The 25,390-nt window shown below is 43.4% G+C and overlaps 1 protein-coding gene across 6 annotated transcripts in view; it reads left to right on the plus strand.

Annotated features, from left to right (window-relative positions):
- Positions 1–24,730, plus strand: part of LOC147013072 (uncharacterized) — a 31,489-nt gene extending 6,759 nt beyond the window's left edge. For all 6 annotated transcript variants that reach the window (XM_085854593.1, XM_085854595.1, XM_085854591.1 and 3 more), the window contains exons 3-12: positions 1–1,219; positions 1,954–2,046; positions 2,147–2,230; positions 15,164–15,262; positions 15,452–15,574; positions 15,735–15,914; positions 16,860–16,928; positions 18,997–19,167; positions 22,921–22,999; positions 23,839–24,730. The exon at positions 1–1,219 is cut by the window's left edge and continues 102 nt beyond it. In XM_085854593.1, coding sequence (XP_085710719.1) covers positions 71–1,219; positions 1,954–2,046; positions 2,147–2,230; positions 15,164–15,262; positions 15,452–15,574; positions 15,735–15,914; positions 16,860–16,928; positions 18,997–19,167; positions 22,921–22,999; positions 23,839–23,960 — 2,169 coding nt within the window. In that variant the 5' untranslated portion in view covers positions 1–70 and the 3' untranslated portion in view covers positions 23,961–24,730. The remainder of the gene's footprint in view (positions 1,220–1,953; positions 2,047–2,146; positions 2,231–15,163; positions 15,263–15,451; positions 15,575–15,734; positions 15,915–16,859; positions 16,929–18,996; positions 19,168–22,920; positions 23,000–23,838) is intronic.
- Positions 24,731–25,390: the final 660 nt, after the last annotated feature.

The following is a 25,390-nucleotide window of genomic DNA, read 5'->3' on the forward strand; positions in this document are numbered from 1 at the left end:
GTCGTCTATAAGTGGGCGGTGATTCTATTTTCGTGCCGAATCCTGGTGCATGAACAGTTGTTGATCGAGCATGGCTGAAGATGTTTGCCGTGTGTGTGGATGTGAGCTCCGTCGCCAGAGACGCCGCTGGTTGTTTAAACGTGGTGGCACCCCGAGTCGACCTAGTTTGGATGTGGTGTTGTCACATTTGCTCGGGCGACAGCTGCCAAGGGACGGCAGTGGAGAGTTTGTTTGCAACAAGTGCGCGTTTGTGCTTGAGCAGGTATACAACTACGATTCGGTGATGGGGCGTGTGAAGGCGTTGTCTGTGCAGCGCATGCAGCGACTTGCTTTGGAGAGGGACAGCTTATCACGTTGCTTGCTTTTTCAGTTTGAGCGACAAAATCCAGGCACTCTCTCTCACTCATTGCAACCGAGTGCTCCTACACATTCTAACCAAAATGCATTTCAACCTGACCACTATTGGGCAGCTCTGAATGAAGATGCAGCTTTCTCAGAATACGAGTGCTGGTCTGAACGTGGTACTGGTGGAACTGTTCTTAGTACTGTTAGAAATTGCAAAACGCCAGTTCGACAAATTAAGAGGTGCGCCGGTGAGGCGTTACGAAAAAGTCAGAGTGTGGGCAATCTGCGTGTATCAGATGCGCGCTATGAGGCTGTGTGCCGTGTACCCCGCATAAGCCACCAGATTGGGATGCCACCGACCCGGCGTACACTGAGTCACGTCAGCTTGGGAGGTGGAGGTAGTAGTGTTGTTGGTGGTGACATTAATGATGACTGTCAAAGTGCAAAAGCTGTGTATGGTTCATTGTTGAGCCGACATCGATTAAACAGACCTACCAACCTCTTTCTTAGCAACTCCATGGCATCACTGAGCAATATTTCGGACTTGCCCATCACTGAGAAGGATGAGACTGGTGATGCCATAGACAGCGTGAGTGTTATCTCTGAAGCAATGCGTTCACCCTTGCAGCACTGGTCCCCTTTGTCCCCTATCACACCAGCCTATCCAGTTGTTCGAGATGTTTTCAATGAGGTAATGGCCATTGCATCACGTCCTGTGCCGAGTACACCGAAGTCAAAGATTCCAACCCCACGAGCAGGACGTCAAACTATGAGTGGTGGTGCCAAAAGAAGACTTGCTGTGCCCATTCCACGCATCCAGCGTGACTTGACGCAAGAGCCTAAACCAGAACTAAAGGTCTGCAGAGAAAATGAGGTATGTTGCTTGGGGAGGTGTTTGTATCTGCATTTGTTACCGTTGACGAACAACAAAACCAACGCTTTCTTTGAACACAGCATTGGATCGTGTATATACTTGGAAATATACATTGTAATAACACTATGTAATGGGGTCCTTATCTGTTCTGAAGGATTCGCATAGTAGGCACACAAAATATACCATATTTATATTTCTCAAAAGTATAGAACCAGCTCTGTACCTGGGAAGTCTTCAAATAATTTTATTTCATTTTTAAAAGGTGAGAGTACAATGTTTCCTTAAGCCTGGTGTTGACATAGCGGTTAAGGTGGCTGGCATGGGACCTTAGGGTCCTGAGTTCAAACCCCTGTTCGCCGTTTAATGAACACCAGGTAGGGTTGACTCAGCTGTAATCCTTCCGAGGTGGGCGAAATGAGTACCAGTGTCCTGGGGTAATAACTATTCGGGATAACCTGCGGAGTGGCGACCCGTCCAGGACTGTACTTGCCAATGCAACTGCCTCGGCAGCCCTTTGCGTCTTTACGGCACAAAAGGAATGGTATTATTATATTATTCAAATGTTTTCTTTCTTTAATCCCTGAAAATGTTTGTCATACCTAATCATTCCATAAAGTGAACATGGGATTTTTGGGACAGAAGTAATGATTAGTGAGAAATCAAATGTTGTTGTTGTTGTTGTTGTTCATTCCACACTTGTTTTGACGAGTGTTATTAATCCCTTCATGCGGTAGGTCTCAGAGCAACTGGAGCAAGAGGTTCAGCAAGCACAGAATGAGTTGCAGGAATTGAAGCACCAACTGAAAGATGCAAAATCCAGTAACGAGGTATGGTTTGGATTCCAACCCTATGCTAAGGTATGACCTGCAAATTATGATGGAGAAATTGGTAATTTGTTTTGATGCAAGAAGCCTGGTGGTGTTGCAGGTACTTCAAAGAGAATCTGATGAAATGCATGAAGAAAAGGAGAACATTGCACAACGATTGTCTCAGAGAGAAATGTTGCTATTGGTAAGCCTGTTTTTCTCATTGCTTGAGGAGAGGGATGATGGGTGAAGTACGATACTTGCTATGATTCCATCTGTTGAATGCAAGTATCCAGTGGACGCATGTTTGTTATAAATATTGTTGCATACATGCATTGTTTTAAACCAGCCTGGTGTTGGCGCAGTGGTGAGGGCAGCGGCTTGGGATCCAAAAGGTCCCGAGTTCAAGCCCCGTTCGGCCACTGAATTAATACACCAGGGGGTTGACTCAGCCTGTCATCCTTCCGAGGTCGGGAAAGTGAGTACCAGTGTACTGGGCCGGTGTATACCCCGGTTAAAATAGGTGTACCATATCCCTGTGTCGTAAGAGGCGACCAGGGTTGCGTCAGGAAGGGCATCCAGTGTAAAACATGTGCCAAATCACTATGCGGATCATACGGATGATCCGCTGTGGCGACCCCTAACGGGAGCAGCCGAAAGAAGAAGAAGAAGACCTGCATTGTTTTAAACCGCCCTCCATGGAGAACGTTGCAGCAGCTTTGGGGCATGGACACAGATAGCCGACCAGTGATTGGCTCATTTGAGCCGAGTGTGGGCTTTTCCCCCGCCTTTGCGAACAGCTTCACGTCACTCTTCCAATGGCAGGAAAGGAATGTTCCTATGCTAATGATTTGATAAGAATTTTAATAATAAGTAAAAAAAAAAAACATAAAATGTCACAGCCCCCATTGTTTTAGTAATTTAGCTGTACGGGCTTAAAAGGTTGGTCCATATTTACGTATAATTAAAATGGCCGCCAGTCTACAGTCAGCCATCTTTGATCAGATTGTAAAATAAAGTGAGGGGCACATATATGCCATCATGTACTGTGCTTGTGCCAAGTTTGAGCAAAATCGGACCATGCATGTCTGAGAAATGGTTGGAGAAACGTGTCGGTAAGAAACTGGCCACCAGTTGGCGATCTTGGATCTGATGTCGAAAAAAAATTGCGTGCTCATGTAAGCCTTCATTCATTTTGTGTGTGCCAAGTTTGAACAAGATCAGTGTATGCATGTCCGAGAAATGTTTGAGGACGTGTTCGACACCGGGGTTTCTTTTATTTCTTTTGGTTTTGTTTTTTTAAACAACTAAAATGGCTGCCAGTCGGCCATCTTTCATCGCATCGCGAAACAAAATGATGTGCATATGTCTACCATTATGTGTTGTTTTTGTCTGATATATGGTTGCACATGCAAGCACGCACACAAAACACGGGGGGGGGGGGGGGTCCGCATGGCGATTGTAGTAAGAACAGTACGGACTATGTTCAAGAAGGTTAGAATTACTCTCATATTAGGGATTTGGCAGAAGTCAGTCACATGTAATATGTGCACTGATGGGGCAGTGATTGTAAACAATAGAGCAGAATAGGGTGAGATTGTATGATGCAATGCCTCCTGTATAGGTGATTACTTGGGTGCAAAAGGCACACAATGTGCTTCATGTATTTAAAGCTGGTGCCTCATTAAAGTCCTGTTTGGCCTGCAGACAGTGTGGGCCAGGGCAGCATAGTAAGCTATGGGGTCCTGGCTGAGGGTGGAATATTTCTACATAGGGCTACCCTGCAAGGCAGAAGGCCCCGCAAGATGTTGCCACTCGCAGGCAGTGGGTGGCCAATAACTTGATCCGCTGCCCATGAAGGCGACCCCAGAGGAGGAAAATGCCATCCATGGCTGCACATGAGTGCATCCGTTGATGTTTGACCTTGGCGAGAACAACATCCCTCCCTCTGCTTGGCCACCTTCCTCATCGCTATCCCTCACCAAGCCGCACTATGACTTGTGCCACACCAGCCTGCATGTGTCGTGACGGAGCAAGACACAAGTTCGTGCCAACCTCAAGTCCTCACCTTCTCCCTTTGTGGCTGAATCTGGTATTGTTGGCACTATTGGCAGGTTATACCTTATGTTCATAAGATTGCATTTTCCTCCCTTCCATCCATATCTGTGTCTATCGAGCACCTGGTTTGTTCCGTCATTTATTGCTCGTCATGTCCTTCCTTACCCCCCCCCATATTTATTTCATAATAAACATTTTAACTAAAAGGAAGGTTTTCCTGCCTTTTGCCTTCATGCTTGTGACCCACTGCCAGTTTTGGTTATCAATTGGGTGAATCTTGGGAGATTGTAAATGGCAGTAGTAATTCTGAATGCAGTATGGTGAATTTGACATAATTTTGGTCATTTTACAGAGGCCTCTGGACCTTCGGCTCGGAATGCTTCCGTTAACGGGACATCTCGCAAAACAACAGAAACGCATTTTTCAATAAACAGGAATAAATTCATATGTTTTGCTGGTGTGGAAAAAATTCTGACTGAACCTGGGACTCAAACCCAAGGACCTCGTCACTTACACGATTATATTCACATTAACCAAAACGAGGCCCTTCCGATCTGATAAATACATTCACGCCGTTAAACACCATGAGCGCATGTGTACCGCTTCGCTTCCTGCCTGCATAGCTTCAGCAGCGCACACTCAAGTCTATGTTAAATTCCGAGGATTTAAGGTCACAGGTAAAGGATCATGGAATCGCTGAATCTGGTTTCGCCGTTGTTAGAGCTCATCAGGACGACACACCACATAATCGTTTACCCCTGAGTGTGCAGCCTAGTCTGCTTAATACTGTGTTAATCATCCTTGCTTGGTAAACACACAATTCACGTCCCATATCAGCTGAAGCTGCGTGATCTGTGAACAGTAATGTCCATCTTATGCCTGGTGTTGGCTTAATGGTTCGGGTGGTGTGCTTGGAATCCTAGGATCCTGAGTTCAAATCCCACTCGGCTGTTCAATTAATACCGGGTGGGGTTGACTCTGCCTGTCGTCCTTCCGAGGTCGGCAAAATAAGTGCCAGCTTTGTGGTATCCTGTGTCGGAGGGGTGACCCATCCAGGATTGTGCCCAATAGCCAAGGAGACTGCTTAGGCAGCACCAACGCTCTGCACAGAGTATGATCCCGATGGATGGATGGAATGTCCATCTTCCACACGAGAACATCACCTCTGTTTTACTGCTTCACTAACCAGGAGGTGGGTTTGCAGTCGGGCGGAACAATAAACCAAAACAAGGCATGGCCATGATGCATTGAATGCATTTCATTTAATTTGGTTTCGGAGTGCATAGATGAGACAGACGTGGCTATCTTTGTATAATATTTACCACACTTTGTGGCATAATGGTTAGAGTGTACACTCTGAGTTTGAAAGGTCGGTGGTTCAAACACCAGCCAAATCATACCAAATGCTTTAAAAATTATATGTGCTGCTTCCTTGCTCGAGGCTCAGCGTTTAAAAGGATAGTGCACTGACAAACAATGCTTGGAAGGCAATGGCAAACCACCCAGACCCAGTATAACCCTTTCCAAGAAACTGCTTTAGCAACGCCAAAGCTCTATAAAGTGTGTATTTGCGTATGTATGTATATCCAGGCAGTCCTCAAGTTGCATACATTCGACATACATAAACGAGACTTTACGTAAGCACCAAATGAAAAAATTTAAAAATAAATAAATGTATATTTTTTAACTTAAAGCTTCTCTTAGTCTACTATGCCAAAAATCTGCGGGCCTTCAAGGGCATCAGAAAAGGTTCTCTTCACGTGGGATGGGTGTCGAACAAAAAGGCATGGGTTACCCTTGCCATATTTGAGGACTGGTTCTGGCACCACCTGCTTCTGCAATTGAAGGAGCATTGGCGAGAGAAAGCAATTCCCTTTAAAATATTGCTTCTCCTCCATAATGCACCTGGGCATCCAAAATTTATTGCTGACTTTCATCTAGACATCCGGGTGGTGTATATGCTGTCAAACACCACCTCCCTGTTGCAGGCGATGGATCAAGCGGTGATTGCAACTTATCAGGAATACTACTTCTGCTTCTTTTGCCCAGGCTGGAGGTGGAGGTCAATGAAGTTGACATATTCTTTGAGAGCCACGTGGAGGAGCTCTTGAATGATATCATGGAGTTGGAGGCTGAGAAGGCTGCTGCAGAGGAGAGCTTGGATGAAGCAGCCATTGTCGAACCTCCAAAGTTATTTGCATGCTGGACTTGGCTGAACCTCCAAGATGGCCTCTTGTGCTACAAAATAATTTATGATTAGATGAAGCGGGCAGACACTCAGTCCACCATCCATCTCTTCGTTAAGAAGGTTCGTAAACCTTATACACTCTCCAATTCCTGAGCCTTCAACCTCCACTACTCCAACTCCTTCTACATCTTCATCCTGCAAGTCCCCCTCATGTGAGCGAGTCAACAAGAGGACTTAAAGTATGTGTTAGTCCTGTATATGTAATTGTTCAATTAACAGTACAAGTCTTTGTTTTTTTTCAGATTTTACTCGATGCAATTCGAATTGTGTTAGAATCCCAGGAATGGAACCCTTATGCAAGTCGAGAATATATATATATATATATATATATATATATATATATATATGTATATATATATATATATATATATATATATATATATATATAGGTGTACCATATCCCTGTGTCGTAAGAGGCGACCAGGGTTGCGTCAGGAAGGGCATCCGGCGTAAAACATGTGCCAAATCACTATGCGGATCATACGGATGATCCGCTGTGGTGACCCCTAACGGGAGCAGCCGAAAGAAGAAGAAGAAGAAGATAATATATATATATATATATATATATATATATATATATATATATATATATATATATATATATATACATATACACATAAATATACATATATATATATATATATATATATATATATATATATATATATATATATATATATATATATATATATATATATATATATATACAGTGGGGAGAACAAGTATTTGATACACTGCTGATTTTGCAGGTTTTCCCACTTACAAAGCACGTAGAGGTCTGTAATTTTTATCACAGGTACACTTCAACTGTGAAAGACGGAATGTAAAACAAAAATCCTGAAAATCACATTGTATGATTTTTAAATAATTAATTTGCATTTTATTGCATGAAATAAGTATTTGATCACCCACCAACCAGTAAGAATTCCGGCTCTCACAGACCTGTTAGTTTTGTCTTTAAGAAGCCCTCCCATTCTCCACTCATTACCTGTATTAATTGCACCTGTTTGAACTCGTTATCTGTAGAAAAGACAGCTGTCCACACTCAATCAATCAGACTCCAACCTCTCCACAATGGGCAAGACCAGAGAGCTGTCCAAGGACATCAGGGACAAAATTGTAGACTTGCAGAAGGCTGCGATGGGCTACAGGACAATAGGCAAGCAGCTTGGTGAGAAGGCAACAACTCTCAGTGCAATTATTTGAAAATGGAAGAAGTTCAAGATAACAGTCAATCTCCCTCGGTCTGGGGCTCCATGCAAGATCTCACCTCGTGGAGCCTCAATGATCATGAGAAAGGTGAGGGATCAAACCAGAACTACACAGCAGGACCTCGTCAATGACCTGAAGAGAGCTGGGACACAGTATCAAAGAAAACCATAAGTAACGCACTACGCCGTCATGGATTAAAATCCTGCAGCACACGCAAGGTCCCTCTGCTCAGCGCATGTCCAGGCCTGTCTGAAGTTTGCCAATGACCATCTGGATGATCCAGAGGAGGAATGGGAGAAGGTCATGTGATCTGATGAGACCAAAATGGAGCTTTTTGGTTTAAACTCCACTCACCGTGTTTGGAGGAAGAAGAAGGATGAGTACAACCCCAAGAACACCATCCCAACCATGAAGCATGGAGGTGGAAACATAATTCTTTGGGGATGCTTTTCTGCAAAGGGGACAGGACGACTGCACCGTATTGAGGGAGGATGGATGGGGCCATGTATCGCGAGATCTTGGCCAACAACCTCCTTCCCTCAACAAGAGCATTGAAGATGGGGCGTGGCTGGGTCTTCCAGCATGACAACGACCCGAAACACACAGCCAGGGCAACTAAGGAGTGGCTCCGTAAGAAGCATCTCAAGGTCCTGGAGTGGCCTCGCCAGTCTCCAGACCTGAACCCAATAGAAAATCTTTGTAGGGAGCTGAAAGTCTGTGTTGCTCAGCGACAGCCCCGAAACCTGAAGGATCTGGAGAATATCTGTATGGAGGAGTGGGCCAAATCCCTGCTGCAGTCTGTGCAAATCTGGTTAAGAACTACAGGAAACGTCTGATCTCTGTAATTGCAAACAATGGTTTCTGTTCCAAATATTAAGTTCTGTTTTTCTGATGTATCAAATACTTATTTCATGCAATAAAATGCAAATTAATTATTTAAAAATCATACAATGTGATTTTCAGGATTTTTGTTTTAGATTCTGTCATTCACAGTTGAAGTGTACCTATGATAAAAATTACAGACCTATACGTGCTTTGTAAGTGGAAAACCTGCAAAATCGGCAGTGTATCAAATACTTGTTCTCCCCACTGTATATATTGTTACGGTTCTCAGAAACGTATGCATACAACATACAGTTGTCCCGAGTCAGTTATTTCATTAATATACGTGTAGTTAGGTCCCTACCTTTTGTCTAGTGGGAAGACGAGGGAGTGTGTTGCGATGGGCTATAGTTAGGATTAATATATCGTTTTTCCCCTTTTATTTTATTTCCCCTTTTATTTGATCCATGGTACCTTCACCTCGCTTGCTACCGTCTCGTCTCATCTCCTGAGCCCAAATCCCAAAGGGCACTTTGGGCTGGACAAGCGCTTGCACCGTCTACCCGCTGTCCACAGAGACTCGTTTTCTGAGGCAGAATCCCGAGGTTCGTTATAGTAGCTGCGCCACCATTCACCTTCGCAAACCCAGACATGGTGGTGTGGGCGGGCCTTACCAGTGTCTGGCCGAAACCCCGTCCCGAAAGGTGGACCTCATGAAGGCCCGGTCCAATCGGGACGGCCAATGACGTCAGCTTCGCCATGGCTCCACCCCGAACTCCGTGATCTATAAAGTACGGGACAATCCTCAGAGTTGAGTTGGATGCAAGGGAAGGTTGTCGTTGGATTTGAAAGGTCGTGGTTGGTTTTTGAAAGGGAGACGTTGGAGTTGGTGGATGCGAAGGACCTCGACCAAGCCTCTAATCTGGTCCTGCCTACTGCTCATCTATCGCCTCTTGGACTCCACCAGACACGATTGCCACACGTGCGGCTGTGGACCAAACTGCACAGCTTTTGTCGGGTGCCGCACCACGGAGCATCCCTTCCCTCAAAACGATTAGGTACCAAAAACTGTGACCTCAACTCCCTCCCTTCCTGGCTGCAAAAGGTCCCCTTTTCTTTTCATTGGGTTTATTTTGTCTGAGAGTGTTGGCACCTGTCTGTTTGATAAGTCTGTAAGATCCTTTATTGTTGTGATTGTTGCTTTTATTATTCTCACATCAAGTCTGCACTGTGACCGCTTTTGTAAGTTACTTGTAAATTGCCGCACCACACCTCTCACCTTCCCCTGCGTAATATACCGAATAAACCTTTATCCTGTGCCACATGCTTTTCCTTGCTTTATTCTAAATATATAATTGCAGAAATGTTCCCAGCTCATCTTTGTCCTTTCCTCCATTGGTCCAGCATGGTTCGGATCTGAGTTTAGCCGGGTCTTTATTCCCGATAATCCGTTCCTTCTAGCCGGTACGTCCTGGGCAGTGCCGCTCGACTGCATCCGATCCGGAATGGTAGTCGGTTGTTGGTAGAGTGATCCGGTTCGGACAAGGCGTACCGAGGGTGTGGTTCCCCGGTAGTCAAAACCGCGTGGTTAATTAGGTAACTTGTTTCGAGACAGGAGAATCCTACACCACCCGGTTGAGGTATTGGCATCCACGGACGGTTAAGCGCCCGCCGTGTCACAGAATTATCCGTGAGCCACTGCCTACAATTCCGGGGAGTCTGGTGGGAATTGACGTACTTTCCCCACCTAGTGGTTGTTCTCTCCGCCGGACCCCCGGCTCGCAACAATACGTCTGTATACATGTGTGTATGTATATATATATATATATATATATATATATATATATATATATATATATATATATATATATATGTATATATATATATATATATATATATATATATATATATATATATATGTATATATATATATATATATATATATATATGTGTATGTATATATATATATATGTATATATATATATGTTATTTATATATATATATATGTATATATATATGTATATATATATGTTTTATATATATATATATATATATATATATATATATATATATGTATATATATATATATATATATATATGTATATATATATATGTATATATATATATGTATGTATATATATATATATGTATATATATATATGTATATATATATATATATATATATAATATATGTTACACACACACACACACAAATTTGTGGTTCATAAAATGTAACCTGGTTTTACACTCGCAGCCCTTTGCTTCACGTATTTGAATTTTTTTTTCTTGTTGTATTCGCAGCCCCCCCCCCCCCCCCACTCACAGGCATATCCATGGAAGAAATAAATTTGCAAAATAAATGTTTGAATTCTGCTTGGTGTAAATCACAACACAGCAACTCACGTACTTATCCTCAGTTAAAACAAGCCCGTCTCTATAGCAACGTGTGGTGAGGTGTTTTTACTAACATGGAGGTTATGTGGTGGTGAAGTGTTTTTAACATAACGGGGCGGTGAGGTGTTTTTAACGTAACGTGGCGGTGAGGTGTGTTTTTAACATAACATGGCGGTGATTTGTTTTTATAACAATGTGGCGTTGTTTGTCCCACTTTAGTGATGTGTTGTGAGGCGTGCATAGCGAGGCGATCTATGCTAAATATATTGTTGCAGACCCGGGGGTCCAATCACCACGAGGGGGGGATGCGACTTCGGGTTCCCACCAGACTCTCCGGAATCACAGGCCATCGCACACGAATAACTTCGTGACACGGCGGGTCGCTAATCGACCGTGAACGCCAATAACTCGACCACGTGACTTGGGGTCCTCCATATAATAAATACCGTTTACCTAATGGTCACGTTATCTAATTACCGGGGTATATGCCCTCGGTGTGCCTTGTTCAAACCGGATCACCTTACCGGATCAGATGCAGCCAAGCGTAACTGCCCAAGGATGTACCGGTTAGAAAAACGTACCGACTAGACGAGGCTAGAATACGAACCATGCTGGACCAATGAAGGAAAAGACGAAAACGATCTGGGAACATTTCTATACAAAGTATTTATTTACAATCACGCGAGGAAAGGTATGTGGCACAGTAAATTGGGTTTATTGTTATTTACAGCAAGGAATCTGTGGGGTGCGGCAAAAGGGCAAGCAATTTACAAAAGCAGACACAGAGCAGACTTATCCCGTGAGAACTTCTACAATCTTAATTTATGCTATGACAGGCGCCATCACACACACACACACACACACACACACACACACACACACACACACACACACACACACACACACACACACACACGGAAGATTAGATGGCCAGAAAGAAAGAGAGCAGATGAGGATAAACGGCTTCGCAATACCTGGTGTGGTCGGCCAACCAACACAACCCAGTATGTTTAGGGGGAGGTAGGGGGGAGAAATACGAGTGTCTAAGGTGTAGGAGTGGGAGCTATGGTGAAGTGCAACATGGAGGAGGTGGGGGGGCTGCAGTATCATGCCAGAGGAAAATGTGATTGTGAGTCAGTAATGATGCTCTGTTGTGTATCCAAAGGGGATGAGATGGAGGGGAAGAAACAGAGAGGAGAGAAGATGCGTGAGGCGACAGATCCCTAACCTAGTCGTGGATAGGTCTGCTAGTGTAGCGTGTACCTCCGTGGGACGCTCTGCTTGAGTGTTCCCATCTCGAGAGTTGGCACGTTATCTCCGACTTAGTCACTTTGCCGGGGCTCGTGGCAACGTGCGCTCCACACTGGTCCTCAGGAATAAGCACATGTCAGTCGCACACCAACCGCAAGTGAAGAGCCAGTGAAGGGCAGAGGCATTGAGGAGCAGCCAACACAAAGCCAAGACAACCAGAGAAGAAGAGGGCGAGCGGCTCCGCGATCCGCCTTTTATAAGCTTTGGGTGAAGGGTGGGGTGACGACCTGAATTGACGTGCTGTGACCCGAATCAGGCTTCTCTACTGAGCCACAGCGGCCCAACCCATGCCCTGTCAGGCTCCTGGGGCCAGAAACGGTCTCACTCGCACATCCGGTGCAACACGGCTCTGACTCAAAATGGTGAACAAGCTGGAAACCTGAAATGAGAATCACTTAACCACAGGTGATGCTCTACAGTCTACACCATCATAAATTCCGCGCACATAGGCCTCCTTGTCCACCCTTGGAGCACGTACAGTTTTACGCCTCAGTGCCCTGAACAGCTCAGCTCTGCCATTCAGCTTGGCTCTGTGACTTGGTCAATGGTATCCAGTGTTCCTTGAGAGACAAAATTCTTCTTCTCCCTCCGGTGAGTTCCAAGACATCCACCGGCAACATCACGGATGGTGGTCTTGAGGGCGCTCCACAACGCTTCAGGAGTCTCCAAAGCACCCTGAACCCCCAAAATCCCCACCCAGTCTGTTTGCAAACTCCTCAGCTACCCTCTCATCATTGAACTTTCCAACATCCAGCTTAGGCTGGGATGGTACCATTCTCCTGGATTTAAGCTGCTACTTCCTTGTTCCTACCACAAGCCTGTAGTCATTATTGAGGAACTGAGTACTCCGGTAGACCCTGCAGTTCTGGATCATTCTCCAGCAACCATCAACGAGCACATGGTCAATCTCCTTTGCCACACCGCCATGTTTTTATACCAAGTCGAGCGATAAGCTTGTGGATGCTGAAACCGTGAACCGGCCACCAGAAGTCCATGACTTCTTGCAAAGTCAAGGAACTTAGTGCAATTCTGGTTCACAGTTCCAGACCCAAGGGGACCAACACGTGTCTCACAACCATCCCCATCAGCTCCAGTCGGCATTGAAATTCCCGAAGACGAGAAGAGTATCTCTCCTGGGGCACTGATCAATCACAGACTCGAGCATGGCATACAATGTTTCCTTCATGGTGAGATTACTCACCTCAGTTAGAGCATATACAGAGACCAGGGAAATGACACCCAAGGAGTGATGAATCCTTTGTCTCATAATACGCTCGTTGACCGGTGTTACCTCAATTATCATTGGAGTCAGCTTATTGGACACAGCTACAGCAACTCCTTGGGCATTGAAACCATCAGAGCAATCAGACCAAGAGTAGGTGTAACCACCTGCCATGATCTCGCCACTATCCGGTCTCCGAACCTCAGAGGCTGCAATACCGATGTTCAAACGCTTGAGCTCAGATGATAACGGAGACAGGAGATCATCCTTTCCTAGGGATATGAGATTCCAGGCAACCACCCGAAGTGACCGCCTCAGGTTAACTTGAGGAGACTGCCGTTTGGTGTACAACACCTCAGCACCACCCCCGAAACACTGTCCCGCACTCCTGTCATAAAAGAGTGGGGGTTGCTGTGAACTGTCTGTGCACAAGTTTTTGAGATATCCTGCTTACAGATTCAGATGAAATTTGGTGGAGTGTGTGCGTGCGTGCGTGCGTGCGTGCGTGCGCGAGCGAGCGAGTGAGCAACAGGACAAAATACAAAATGATTAGATTTTGGTGAAAATCCAGATCCAGATGCTATAATTTTTAAAGGACTTTTGAGTGATATGGCTAAAAACGATATATAAACATGATATCTCAAAAAATGATGGACGGATTTAGACGACAATAGATGGTCAGGTCGGGTGTGTGACAAGGAATAATTAATTCGATTTTCGTGGAGATCCGTATCTGGATACGACAATTGAAAAATATTTTTAAAAGTGATTCTTCAGCATTGAGAGATGGGGCCAAAAATGTCATAACATGATATTTCAACAAGTTGTGGACGTGTTGGATAGGCGACAAGAACAAGCCAATTTGATTTTGGTTCAGGTCCGGATCCAGATCTAGCCTGTCGGAGGGATACAAGATAGAAACTTTTCATCCTGGTGGAGGTATGCTCTCTACCGAGTGCCATTCTAGTTTGTTTGTGGGTTTGTTTATGTGTTTGTATGTTATTCTTTCATGGCTGAACCATAGAACATAGAAACCCCAAATTTTGGGTGTCTGAATATCAGAATCTGGGCAAGGTTTTGAGCTATCCCCCCCACCTCCCCCCACAAACCCCCCTCAAGGAAATTCTATGTATGCATGTATGTATATTTTTGTCATTCTGAAAATAATTCATTTTTTTTTTTTTTTTTTAAACGGCTGGGTTCAAGTCTCGAAGAGAAGTGACTGCTAAAAATGTCATGAACAGCCTCCAAGAGCATAAAACTCGTGCGAAGTTACTTCAGACTGGAAACAACCAGCAATTGTTTTGTTCGGTAGTTCGGAAAAACTGGCAGTTTTACTTTCACATTTTTGGTGTTGCATTTTGGTCTCTGGTTAGTTCATGGATCTGGGTTTTCACGAAAGCATTTGGTGTCTTTCCTCGAGGTGAGTATTGTACGTCTTAAATACGCACAATAGCGCGAGTACAAATAGTAAAGTGTATGTAAAATAAATAACCCAAGGTGGACACGTGCCCAGATATTATTGCATGCAAGCACGTGCTGAATCTGAAAGAAATGCATTGGGTCATTTCCGAGTAGAGGCTCCGGTTGGACTTTTGGACGGACAGATGGAACCCAAAATCTGTCTCCAGCCGGACTGACAACCAGTAGGGGACTAAAAAGAGGGGAGAATACTGTTTGACAGTCATATGGATCAGACCCTATGGCCTCATGGATATCTTGCCCCATCCCACCAAGGCATGGCTGACAGCACATATACACAATGGTGGTTATTTGTTACACTTGTACACCACCACGACTCCACCATGTATTTTTTTTTTTTTGAATTGGTGTTTGTAGAAGATTTCCATTATTTTCTTTTTCTACCGCAGGAATGCCTTTCGATTGTGAATTCTGCAAAAGACAATGAAAAACAGAGTGCAGACACCTTGTGTTCCCTCCAACACCTTCTCAAAGATTCAGTCACTGATGTAAGGATTGGCTGATTGTGTTGTCTGCCTTCAACGACATACATAGTCTTATGTAAAATGATGTTTTCTTTGAAGAAATGCACTGTTTTGCTTTGGGAAGATGTGGGCTTGAGAGAAGTTGGGTGAGATGATCAAACCTAAAATCCAGATACTTCTCCTCTTTAATTTTCTTTATTTTGCCACCTGTAGGAGATCCCTAGTGTTGGACCTAGCGGAGGAGAGGTGTCTCGCTTGCAGACACTTCTGCAAGAGAAGGAGAACGACTTGCAGCGACTGAATGAGATTTTCATATCGACCAAGGAGACCATCCGTGTAGGCAAAATGCACACGCACACACACGCACACACCAAAGATATCAATATTAAAATGAGTGTGCAATTTTAATACCGTGCAAACCTAATGGTAGTTACTGGTTTTGGTTTGTGATGATCTTGTTTGTTGCGGTGGTGGGGTGGTGATTGCGACCATGCAGGACCTGAATGATGCACTGCAAGATAAGGAACACCAATTGCAACACATGGAAGAGACTATAAAAATGCTGGAAGCTGTGCGTGGTACTACAGAAGCAACGTTTGAGCGTCGCTTGCAGGACAAAGATCGACACATTACAGCCTTGGAGAAAAATCTTGAAGAGCTACAAAAAAAGGGAAAAGTAGGACTTGCTCCAACTATACTTGTTCGTTAGCTCACACATCAGTACTTTCTTGCTCCCAAAATCCATGTTACTGACGGCTTTTCTGTCTTGTTGGTTGAATACTCCTTCATTCGGCTTCCTGTGGGTTGTGCGACATAAGATAGTTATGTCTTTGATAACTGGAAAGAAGTGTTGCAAAGGAAAGTGAGGTCAGCCTTGATGTATTTGCAGTTCATGTTATTGTTTCACTGTTGTAATGATTAACCTTGCGATGAAACAGATCAAGGACACAAGTTAGTCCCTCTTTTTAATCCAAATGTATACATCAGCAACCTTAGGATATACCTGGGAATATGCCAAATGTGAGTAGCGAGTGAACCGTTATTGCCTTGGAGTGTGGATTAACTATATATTAGAGAATGCAATCTTGGGTTGCCCATCTATAAGGAGGCTCAACCAAATTCCAGCAGTAATTTTGAAATGAAAATGCATCGCTATCTCACTTGGCATTATGTCAGTCAACAGGAAAGGGGTTGGGAAAATATACCGTGTGGAGGAATACACTCGAGCATGCAATAATCCATCGGTTTGTGTGGCAGGATGCACTCCAGCGTGTACCAGAAACAGTGTTACTGTGATCTTCCTGTTTGCTAAAGAACTGTACTGTCGTGCCTTTGCTGTGCTTTACCTGCATAAAGAAACTTGCCAATGAGAGCTGTTGGTGGCTCCTCACACAGAAGATCCCAAAGACATCCATCACTTGACCACAGTGTCTGAAATTTGTGACAAACCAGAGTAGGATGTGTGTCTGGCCTGTAATAGAACATGATATTGCTAACTGTCAAAGGTTACATCATGTTGCTAGTCATAGCAAAAGAACCCCTCTGAAGGGGTGCTGCACCATGTTATTTGCATTGTTGATGTTGTTGTCTTTGTTTTGGCCTTTACTTTGTGGATATGAAGGGTAATGGAGAGCAACGAGAGAGGAAGAGACTGCAGGCCCTGCTTGTAGAGAAGGATGAGCAGCTGCAGGTGATTACAGATTAAGGGATATATTTGTGTGCATTTTTAATCTCCTTATCTTTTCTCTCGACTGTGAAACATGTTTTGAGCTACTTTCCTTCCATTAAATCAGACATTGATGAAATGGAGAGGATGCTGTTATTTTAATTTTAAAAACGCTTAAAAAAAAAAAATTCTTAAAATATTGTTGCGGTCGAGGGTCTTCAGAGACTAACCCACTGACCAGCAAGGAGGGGTGGGAGGGTGCAAGTGAGGATTGGGGGGGGGAGATTAAAAAATCCTGCCACCCAGTCAATTGAATGGCGAAATGGTGTCTAACGACACAACTACCACGGCTGAAGTGCAATCAAGTTTACCGAGCGGATGTAATAGATGTAATCAGCGTTCAGCGATTTAAAGCGTGGACCCAATTTTCCCACCAAATGGGTTGTAATGCCATTCACTATAAAATGCAATAAAATCCCGTTCCTTGATGGCTACACTGGGTGTGCAACAATAATGTTTATTCCAATAATGAACAGGAGGAGAGGAACATGACACATGGCAGCAAGCAAGAATAAACGAGAAAAAGACAACATTTCATCTCCCCTGAGGTTTTTGTAATTTTGCTGTACGGAGTGAAAGGACTACCCCATATTTACAAGAGTTATGTGTCTGCGCAACTGACTTGAGTGGTCATGTGAGGTACAAGATCATTTCTGACATTTGTCAAGTTTGAACAAAATGGCACCATGCATGTCCGAGAAATGGTTCGGGACACTTTTAAGGAACAAAATTGCCACCAGTCGGCCAGCTTGGCACTTATCTCGTAAAACAATGACGTGCATATATGTCATCATTCATTATCTGCGTGCCAAGTTTAAACAAGATCGGTAAACGCATGTCCGAGAAATGTCTGAGGACACTTTTAAGTAACAAAATGGCCGCCAGTCGGCCATCTTGGATCTGATCTCAAAAAAAAAAGAAGACGACATGCATATATAAGCCATCGTTCATTTATCTGTGTACCAAGTTTGAACAACATCGGTCAATGCATAGCTGAGAAATGGTTGAGGACGTGTTCAACATCGGGGGGTTTTTTTTACAACTAAAATGGCCGTCAGTCGGCCATCTTTGATTGCATCGTGAACCAAAATGATGTGCATATGTATTGCATCATGTGTTGTCCTTGTGCAAAGTACGAATAAAACCGGTCCATACATGTCCGAGATATGGTTGCGGACGCACGCACGCACAGATGGACACGAAAATCGAGACCAAATCTTTAGTTCCAGTTTCGGACTAAGTCCAACAGGGGCTAATAATTATTCCCCTTTCCTACCCACAATACCAACAACAAACTTGTGGCTATGGTTTACATTCTTTCACTCGGAGAAAGGGCAGGATACAAGAAAGGAGAACCTTGCTGTGTGAGCCTGGTGCTTGTGCATGCGGTCCAGGGTGATCGACCAGCAATTCCCAGCTCCTCGCTTGCTTTTGTGCGTGCTTGTTCTCCTGGGACAGTACCAGGGAATCCCATAAAGCCCCGCCATGGACTCCAAGTTTGGCGGGAGGAGGAGGAACAGTTACAACAAATACGCGCTGCTGCTCCAGTGGGGTGGTTGAGAGTGAGCAGGATGGAACTCACCCCATTAGAGACAGAGACATGGAAACGCTCTTGCTTATCTTATTATATTTGGTGCTCTTCTTAATGCCCTACACTGATTGCCCCATCGTGCGACAAATGGTCATTGTCTTGCTGCCATGCATGGCGTACACCCATTGGGCCACAGAAGGAAGAACAAGAGCATGTTTGGACTAATTTACAATGGGGTGGTTCGAAGAATATACCAGAAGTGGAAGGTGATTGTTTGATATGAACATCAGGGGTAGGTTGATGAGTCACCATTCTTTATACCACCTCTCACCTTGCCCTGATAATTAAAGGATGACAATACACATAACTAAGTGTACTACAAAATGACCACTCTAATCTATTTCCAATTGACCCCCAGTCCATATCCATAACAATATTGTTATTATTTACTTTTAATCCAGACGACTGAATTATTTCATTTTATTTTCCTCTCTCTCCCAGAGTGAGATGGATCGATTCTCCGAGGCAGAGCAGAAACACCAGCGGGCACTGCTAGAAGCAAAGGAGAGAGTGATTCAGGTAGAGCGAGAATCGGCTGTGGCCATGAGACGGCAGCAGGAAACTGCAGAGATCCAGCGATCGCAGTTGGAGCAGGAATATGTTAAACCTGATGTGAGTTCACACACCGCTGTACTTGTGCACTTGTTCCTCTTCAAAGATTTACAGCTGATGAATCTATCTTTATTTTGTCTTTTAATGGTCACTCCTGTAACTTGTTGAAATTGATTAAGCCCTGTGGTATTGTTTTTAAATTGGTGAATGATTATTATTTTGTATCAGTACCAAACTGTTGATCAGATTTGTTTACACTGTGGTGTATGATTTTGCTACAGAGAACAAATGTGAAACATGAGTCCATAAAAATGAATCTGTTGTTAAGAGATATCATTGGAGCTTGGTGGTCGAGAAAAGCTATGCCACAGTAGTCTGAAGCATACGTCCTACACTGATGCATCAAGCAGGGTGACCAGACTTGAGAAAAATGTGTGATGGAATACTTGCCCCCGCAAAGGCTAATGTCTGTCTACATCAGCTGGCAAGATTCATTTTATTGGCTAACAGTTACCACCGCATTGGGAATGCTGGCTCTAAGAGAGCCTTCTTCTTCTTCTTCTTCTTCTTCTTCTTCTTCTTCTTCTTCTTCTTCTTCTTCTTCTTCTTCTTCTTCTTCTTCTTACAAAACCTTTAGGAAGCGGCTCTTGTTATATACAGGATCCGGATTTCCTTTAATACTAAACACCTGGACACATCCTCGCATTGAGGGTTCCTTTTGAGAGCGTCTATCATGAACTTTTCAATATATTCTGACATTTGCTTTAAAGTTTCGAAAAGTTCACGTTGCTATTTAAAGATTATTCCATTTAATGTGTTGTAATTTTGTAAATACACTATTTTCTCGTCATGAAGGAGGAGCCTCCATGACGGGTCGCGCTATTGGCTCCATCAAGGCACGTGACGAAATATCGGAAGTTGTTGTTATTGTTGTTGTGATAAAAATGCGGATGTTTCGACTTTCTGTAATGAATGTTTCATCCAAAACAAGATCCTTCAAAATAGTCTTTCGGACAACTTGTATTATTGAATTATTAATAATAACTCGCCAAACCCGCGTTCTGCGCGAAGTTTCGAAAGTGAGGGTTCGTTCGGACGTCAATATATCCAGTGTTCACAATGTGATTTATCGAATTTCTTTATATACAATGTTTCTTGTTATATTTTTAGCTGCGTCGCGTTGTGAATGCTGGCTCTAAGAGAGCTCCGCGTTCTTCTTTGTTCTTGTTCTTGTTCTTCTTGTGAAGACAAAACCTTTATGATGCTGCTCTTGGACACATTTGTCCTTGTTACTACCTTTAGGAGATGAGGTGATCTTTTTTTTTTCTCCAATAAAGGGCTAATTCTCGACACATCAGCCACACTTCATTTCCCATGTGGTAATCTATCAACTTTGCATTGGAAAAATCAACTGAGGTGGAGTAACTGGAACAGTGCCTTCAGAAAGTTTTCACACTCCGTGACTTTGTCACATTTTGTTGTGTTACAGCCTGAATTTAAAATGGATTGAATTTAAATTTTTGTCACCAATCTATACACAATACCCCTTAATGACAAGGTGAAAACATGTTTTTATAATTTTTTTTACAAATTAATTAAAAATGAAAAGCTGAAATGTTTTGGGTCAATAAGTATTCAACCCCTTTACTATGACACTCCAAATTGAGATCAGGTGCGTCCAATTTCCTTTGATCATCCTTGAGATGTCTCAACAACTTGATTCGAGTCCACCTGTGGCCAATTCAATTGATTGGACATGATTTGGGAAGAAATGCACCTTTCTATATAAGGTCCCACAGTTGATGGTGCATGTCAGAGCAGAAACTCCATCATGAAGTCCAAAGAATTGTCCATTAAACTCAGTCCAAGATAGAATTGTGAGGAGGCATAAATCTGGGGAAGGATATAAAACATTGTCGAGAGTGTTGAAAGTTCCCAAGAGCACAGTGAACTCCATCATTAGGAAATGGAAAGAATATGGAACAACCCAGACTCTTCCCAGACCTGGCCGTCTGAGCAACTGGGGAAGAAGGACCTTGGTCAGGGAGGTGACCATTAACCGAACGACTACTCTGACAGAACTACAGAGTACCTTGGTTGAGATGGGAGAACTTGCCAGAAGGACAATAGTCTGCAGCACTTCACAAATCTAGGCTTCATGGAAGAGTGGCCGGACGGAAGCCACTCCTGAGGAAAAGGCACATGACAGGACAACTGGAGTTTGCAAAAAGGCAAGTGAAAGACTGAGAGCATGAGGCAAAATATTCTGTGGTCTGATGAGACAAAAATTGAACTCTTTGGCCTGAATGCAAAGCACTACGTCTGGCGAAAACCGAGCACACCTCATCACCCATCTAACACCATCCCTACCATGAAGCATGGTGGTGGTAGCATCATGCTATGGGGATGCTTTTCAGTGCCAGGGACTGCGAGACTTGTAAGGATAGAGGGAACAATGAATGGAGCCAAATGCAGGCAAATCCTTGGGGAGAACCTGCTTCAGAGTGTAAAAGACCTCAGACTGCAGCGAAGATTTACGTTCCAACAGGACAATGACCCCAAGCATACAGCCAAAGCAACACTGGAATGGATTCAGAACAAGAATGTGAAGGTCCTTGAGTGGCCCATCCAAAGCCCAGACTTGAATCCCGTTGAGAATCTGTGGAAAGACTTGAAGATTGCTCTTCACAGACCCTCCCCATCCAACTTGACCGAGCTTGAGCAAATCTGCAAGGAAGAATGGGAGAAAACTCCCCAAATCCAGATGTGCAAAGCTGATGCAGACATACCCAAGAAAACTCGAAGCTTTAATCGGTGCCAAAGGTGCTTCTACGAAGTATTGACTCGGGGCTAAATACTTTTGTAACTTAGACATTTCAACTTTTCATTTTCAATAGATTTGTAAAAATTTCTGAAAACATGTTTTCACTTTCACATTATGGGGTATTTTGTGTAGATCATTGATAAAAAATTTTTTTTTTAATTTGATCCATTTAAAATTCAGGCTGTAACACAACAAAGTGTGAATACTTTCTGAAGGCACTGTAATTAACTGTGCAAAGTAATGAGCAATAATGTAATAATAATAATAACTTGTAATACTGTAATTGATTGAAGCAAAGTAATTAGCAATACAGTAATGTGACCGACCGCATCAGCCCTCAAACAACTCCAGTAAAGTTTGTGATAACGTCGTCCTGCCTTCGTCATACCTGTGTTTGTTTTGTTCTGGGGGTGTGATTCTCCAATTTTGGCTGGATTACCATTTTGGGAAAATTTGGCCAGTTATTCAGCTGGAAACGATTTTTAATCCACAAAGCATAATTTCTGCTGTGCAGAGCAGAAGTACAAGTTCCCACTCAGAGGTTGAACAAAAGTATATATTTGTGACATCATCATATAACTGTTGGACTCATCCTCTGAACCATGCTGTCAGTAAACGTTGCTTAAATCACTTTCCACTGAGTTACTGTCTGTGTCGGGCACCGATAATTCATAGATTCATTCATTAATCTCCTGAAATCTGTGAATTCCCATTTCGATGCATTGTGGGATTTTTTTTCTTCTCCCGGGTGCCGATACTCCCAGTTTTGTGCAAAATAAAAACTTTGGTGTTGTGCTTGGTTTTGCAATGAGTCAGTTGACTGTATAAGTATCGAAGTGGATAATTTTTTTTTATTGGGGTTAACCACCCTCCATTCCCTTTCCAATACTTTGTTCTGAGCAATGATAATAACGTAAATCCAACTTGATATAAACTGATAATGATATTCTGATGAAACACATGCTCAGCACACACCTGTTGCTTTGCAGTCACTGGATGTGTCGTGGATTGGCAATGGAGACTTTGGCAATGCAGCTGAAGATTTTCCATTCACCCACGAGGATGATGGCAAGTTCGCTTTCAACTTGTGCTGTGTTCACATATTCATTAATGAATCGGTGTGCAGAACATTGCTGGTGGTTTGCATCATTCCGTTGTGTGTGGCTGTGCTGCTGATACAGTGCCCCTTTAGGTTTCGAGCAGGAATTTGCAATTTGTTCAGGGTTCCGACGATGACTCGCCTACGATTTTCGAAAAATACCTTTAACGTCCGCCAACGACCAGTGCTGGCAGACTTGCAATTTGAACCTGACATCCTTCGGAGTAACAGCACACCCACCGATGCCTCGCCCTGCAAGCAAAACACCAGAGTAACAGTTTATAGCTGGATCGATCTTGAAACTCAACCGAGACAGCTCCGAGACGAGCGTACAAACCTTGCCGCTATCCTGCCAGTTCGTTTCACACAGTTGATCCATTATAACCTGTCCTTATTAATTCCCAATAATTATGATTGTAACGATTGTTGTGTTCACATGTTAAGTTGATACATGTCGGGTGGTAGGTAGTGTGAACTATTTGGTGTCAAAAGATGGTGTGGCCGATGATAACGTGACTACTTTTGCTGCAATAATTTCTGCAGAGTTCCTTCAGAATAGCGAGTTGAGCTGAACAAAATGCTTCTGCCATGTTCATGCATATTTAATCCAAACTCCCAGACAGATGAACTAATCAGAAGCTTTGATGTACTAACCCCCATTCACACACTTCTCAATTCTCTTAACTTCAGATTTCATCCAAAGTAACTTTAATGTGTGTAAACACTAAACTCCTTCAATTTTCAATTGGTTTGCTTAATTACAATGCAATGTTACCTCATTCTGTCGCTCTACACTTTCTTTTCCCAGACTCTCTCCCAGAGTTCTGCTCCCTCGTTCCACGGACGCTTAAAGGCAGCGGAAACCTGGAGAACAAAAGGGTTGGAAAGTCAGCCGCGCACACGACTCCAACTACAGCCGTTTGTAGCTGATGCAGCACTGACGTGGGCTTTTGTTTGCCTTTGAGGGTGGATTGAAAATGGCAGTTATCCAATTGATTATGATTTAAATATCCATATGATTTTTTCTTGCAATTTGAACAAGTTTAAAGTTGGTGTTGGGTTTTTGAAAATATTGTCTGTATGATTTGTAATCATCTTCTCCTGCACTAGATTTGCCAGGTATTGTCAGTGCTGTTTAATTGCAGGTAACTGTGCCTTTAATCATACTTTTGTTAATCGTTCTGCCAGTACAAGCCTTTTTTTTCCGAAACTATTTTTCAGCAGATGCTTTTTGAGCATATTCGTACAATGTGTTTATGTTATTTTGTTGGTCTAAGGTGGAAGTCAAATTGAGAATCAAGATAAAATGTAGTTTCATTTTTGCATACACGAGTTGAATTTGTTCTTCCGGCAACACTGTCAAGCTGCCATTCTTAAATACACCTTGTTGTTGTTTTACTTGAGAAAATGACTTCATAACCATTGCCATAGAGAGGGCTGTGGCCTGGCGATTCAACCACTGGCTCTCAGGGGCTTGTATGGCTATTAACAAACATACAATCCAATTTGTTTTTGTCTTCATGCTTGCCACCCCCCCCCCCCTTTACCCCTTGTTCCTTTGCACCATAAGGGTCAGGAGGTTTGGGGCTTTAAACTACATCACTGTTACCATCTGCAAGTGACCAGCAAACAAATCTCACTGTGCTTTCTTTCTGTAATGTATTGTGGTAGTGTTTATTAAAATTATGAAGCACAAAAAATATTACGTGAAATGTGTCCTGCTTGATATTGTCCTTGCCGCCGCCATATAAAATATAATTCTATATAGCCAATCACAGTATTGTTACCTTACTTTTTGACATGATAAAGTAGTTATTGCGAGGATGCTGGTGATTTATATACCTGATTTCTCCCATGTATTGGTGACCTCCTTACATCTAAGGTTCTGTCAAGTGCTTTGTACAGGCCGTCATGCGGAGTGCGGACCCATCCTGCAGGCTTTGTCAGGTTTTATGCAACTCTTTCAGTCCTGTCCTTTGCTTTGCGTCTCTTAAGTGGTGTTACTGACTGGACCCCAAGGCTTGGGTCTGGGATTAAGGAATCCTGATTGTTAGTTTGGTCTGTGGGCACGTCATTGGTGGGGGTTAAGGTGTCGTCATTTATTTAATATGTACTTATCGCTTATTGCATTCCTCCCCCTGTGCCATTTTCTATGTTTTGTATATGTTGTTCGTCTTTCGGCTGCTCCCGTTAGGGGTCGCCACAGCGGATCATCTGTTATGATCCGCATACTGATTTGGCACAGGTTTTACGCCGGATGCCCTTCCTGACGCAACCCTGGTCGCCTCTTACGACACAGGGATAAAGGTTGGGTTTCGCCATGATTCCGGGCTGCCATACACCCTCTCATAGCACGGCCC

Source organism: Eptatretus burgeri, chromosome 14 (assembly GCF_056783735.1).
Source record: "Eptatretus burgeri isolate ZD-2024b chromosome 14, Ebu_testis_v1, whole genome shotgun sequence".
NCBI lineage: Eukaryota > Metazoa > Chordata > Myxini > Myxiniformes > Myxinidae > Eptatretus > Eptatretus burgeri.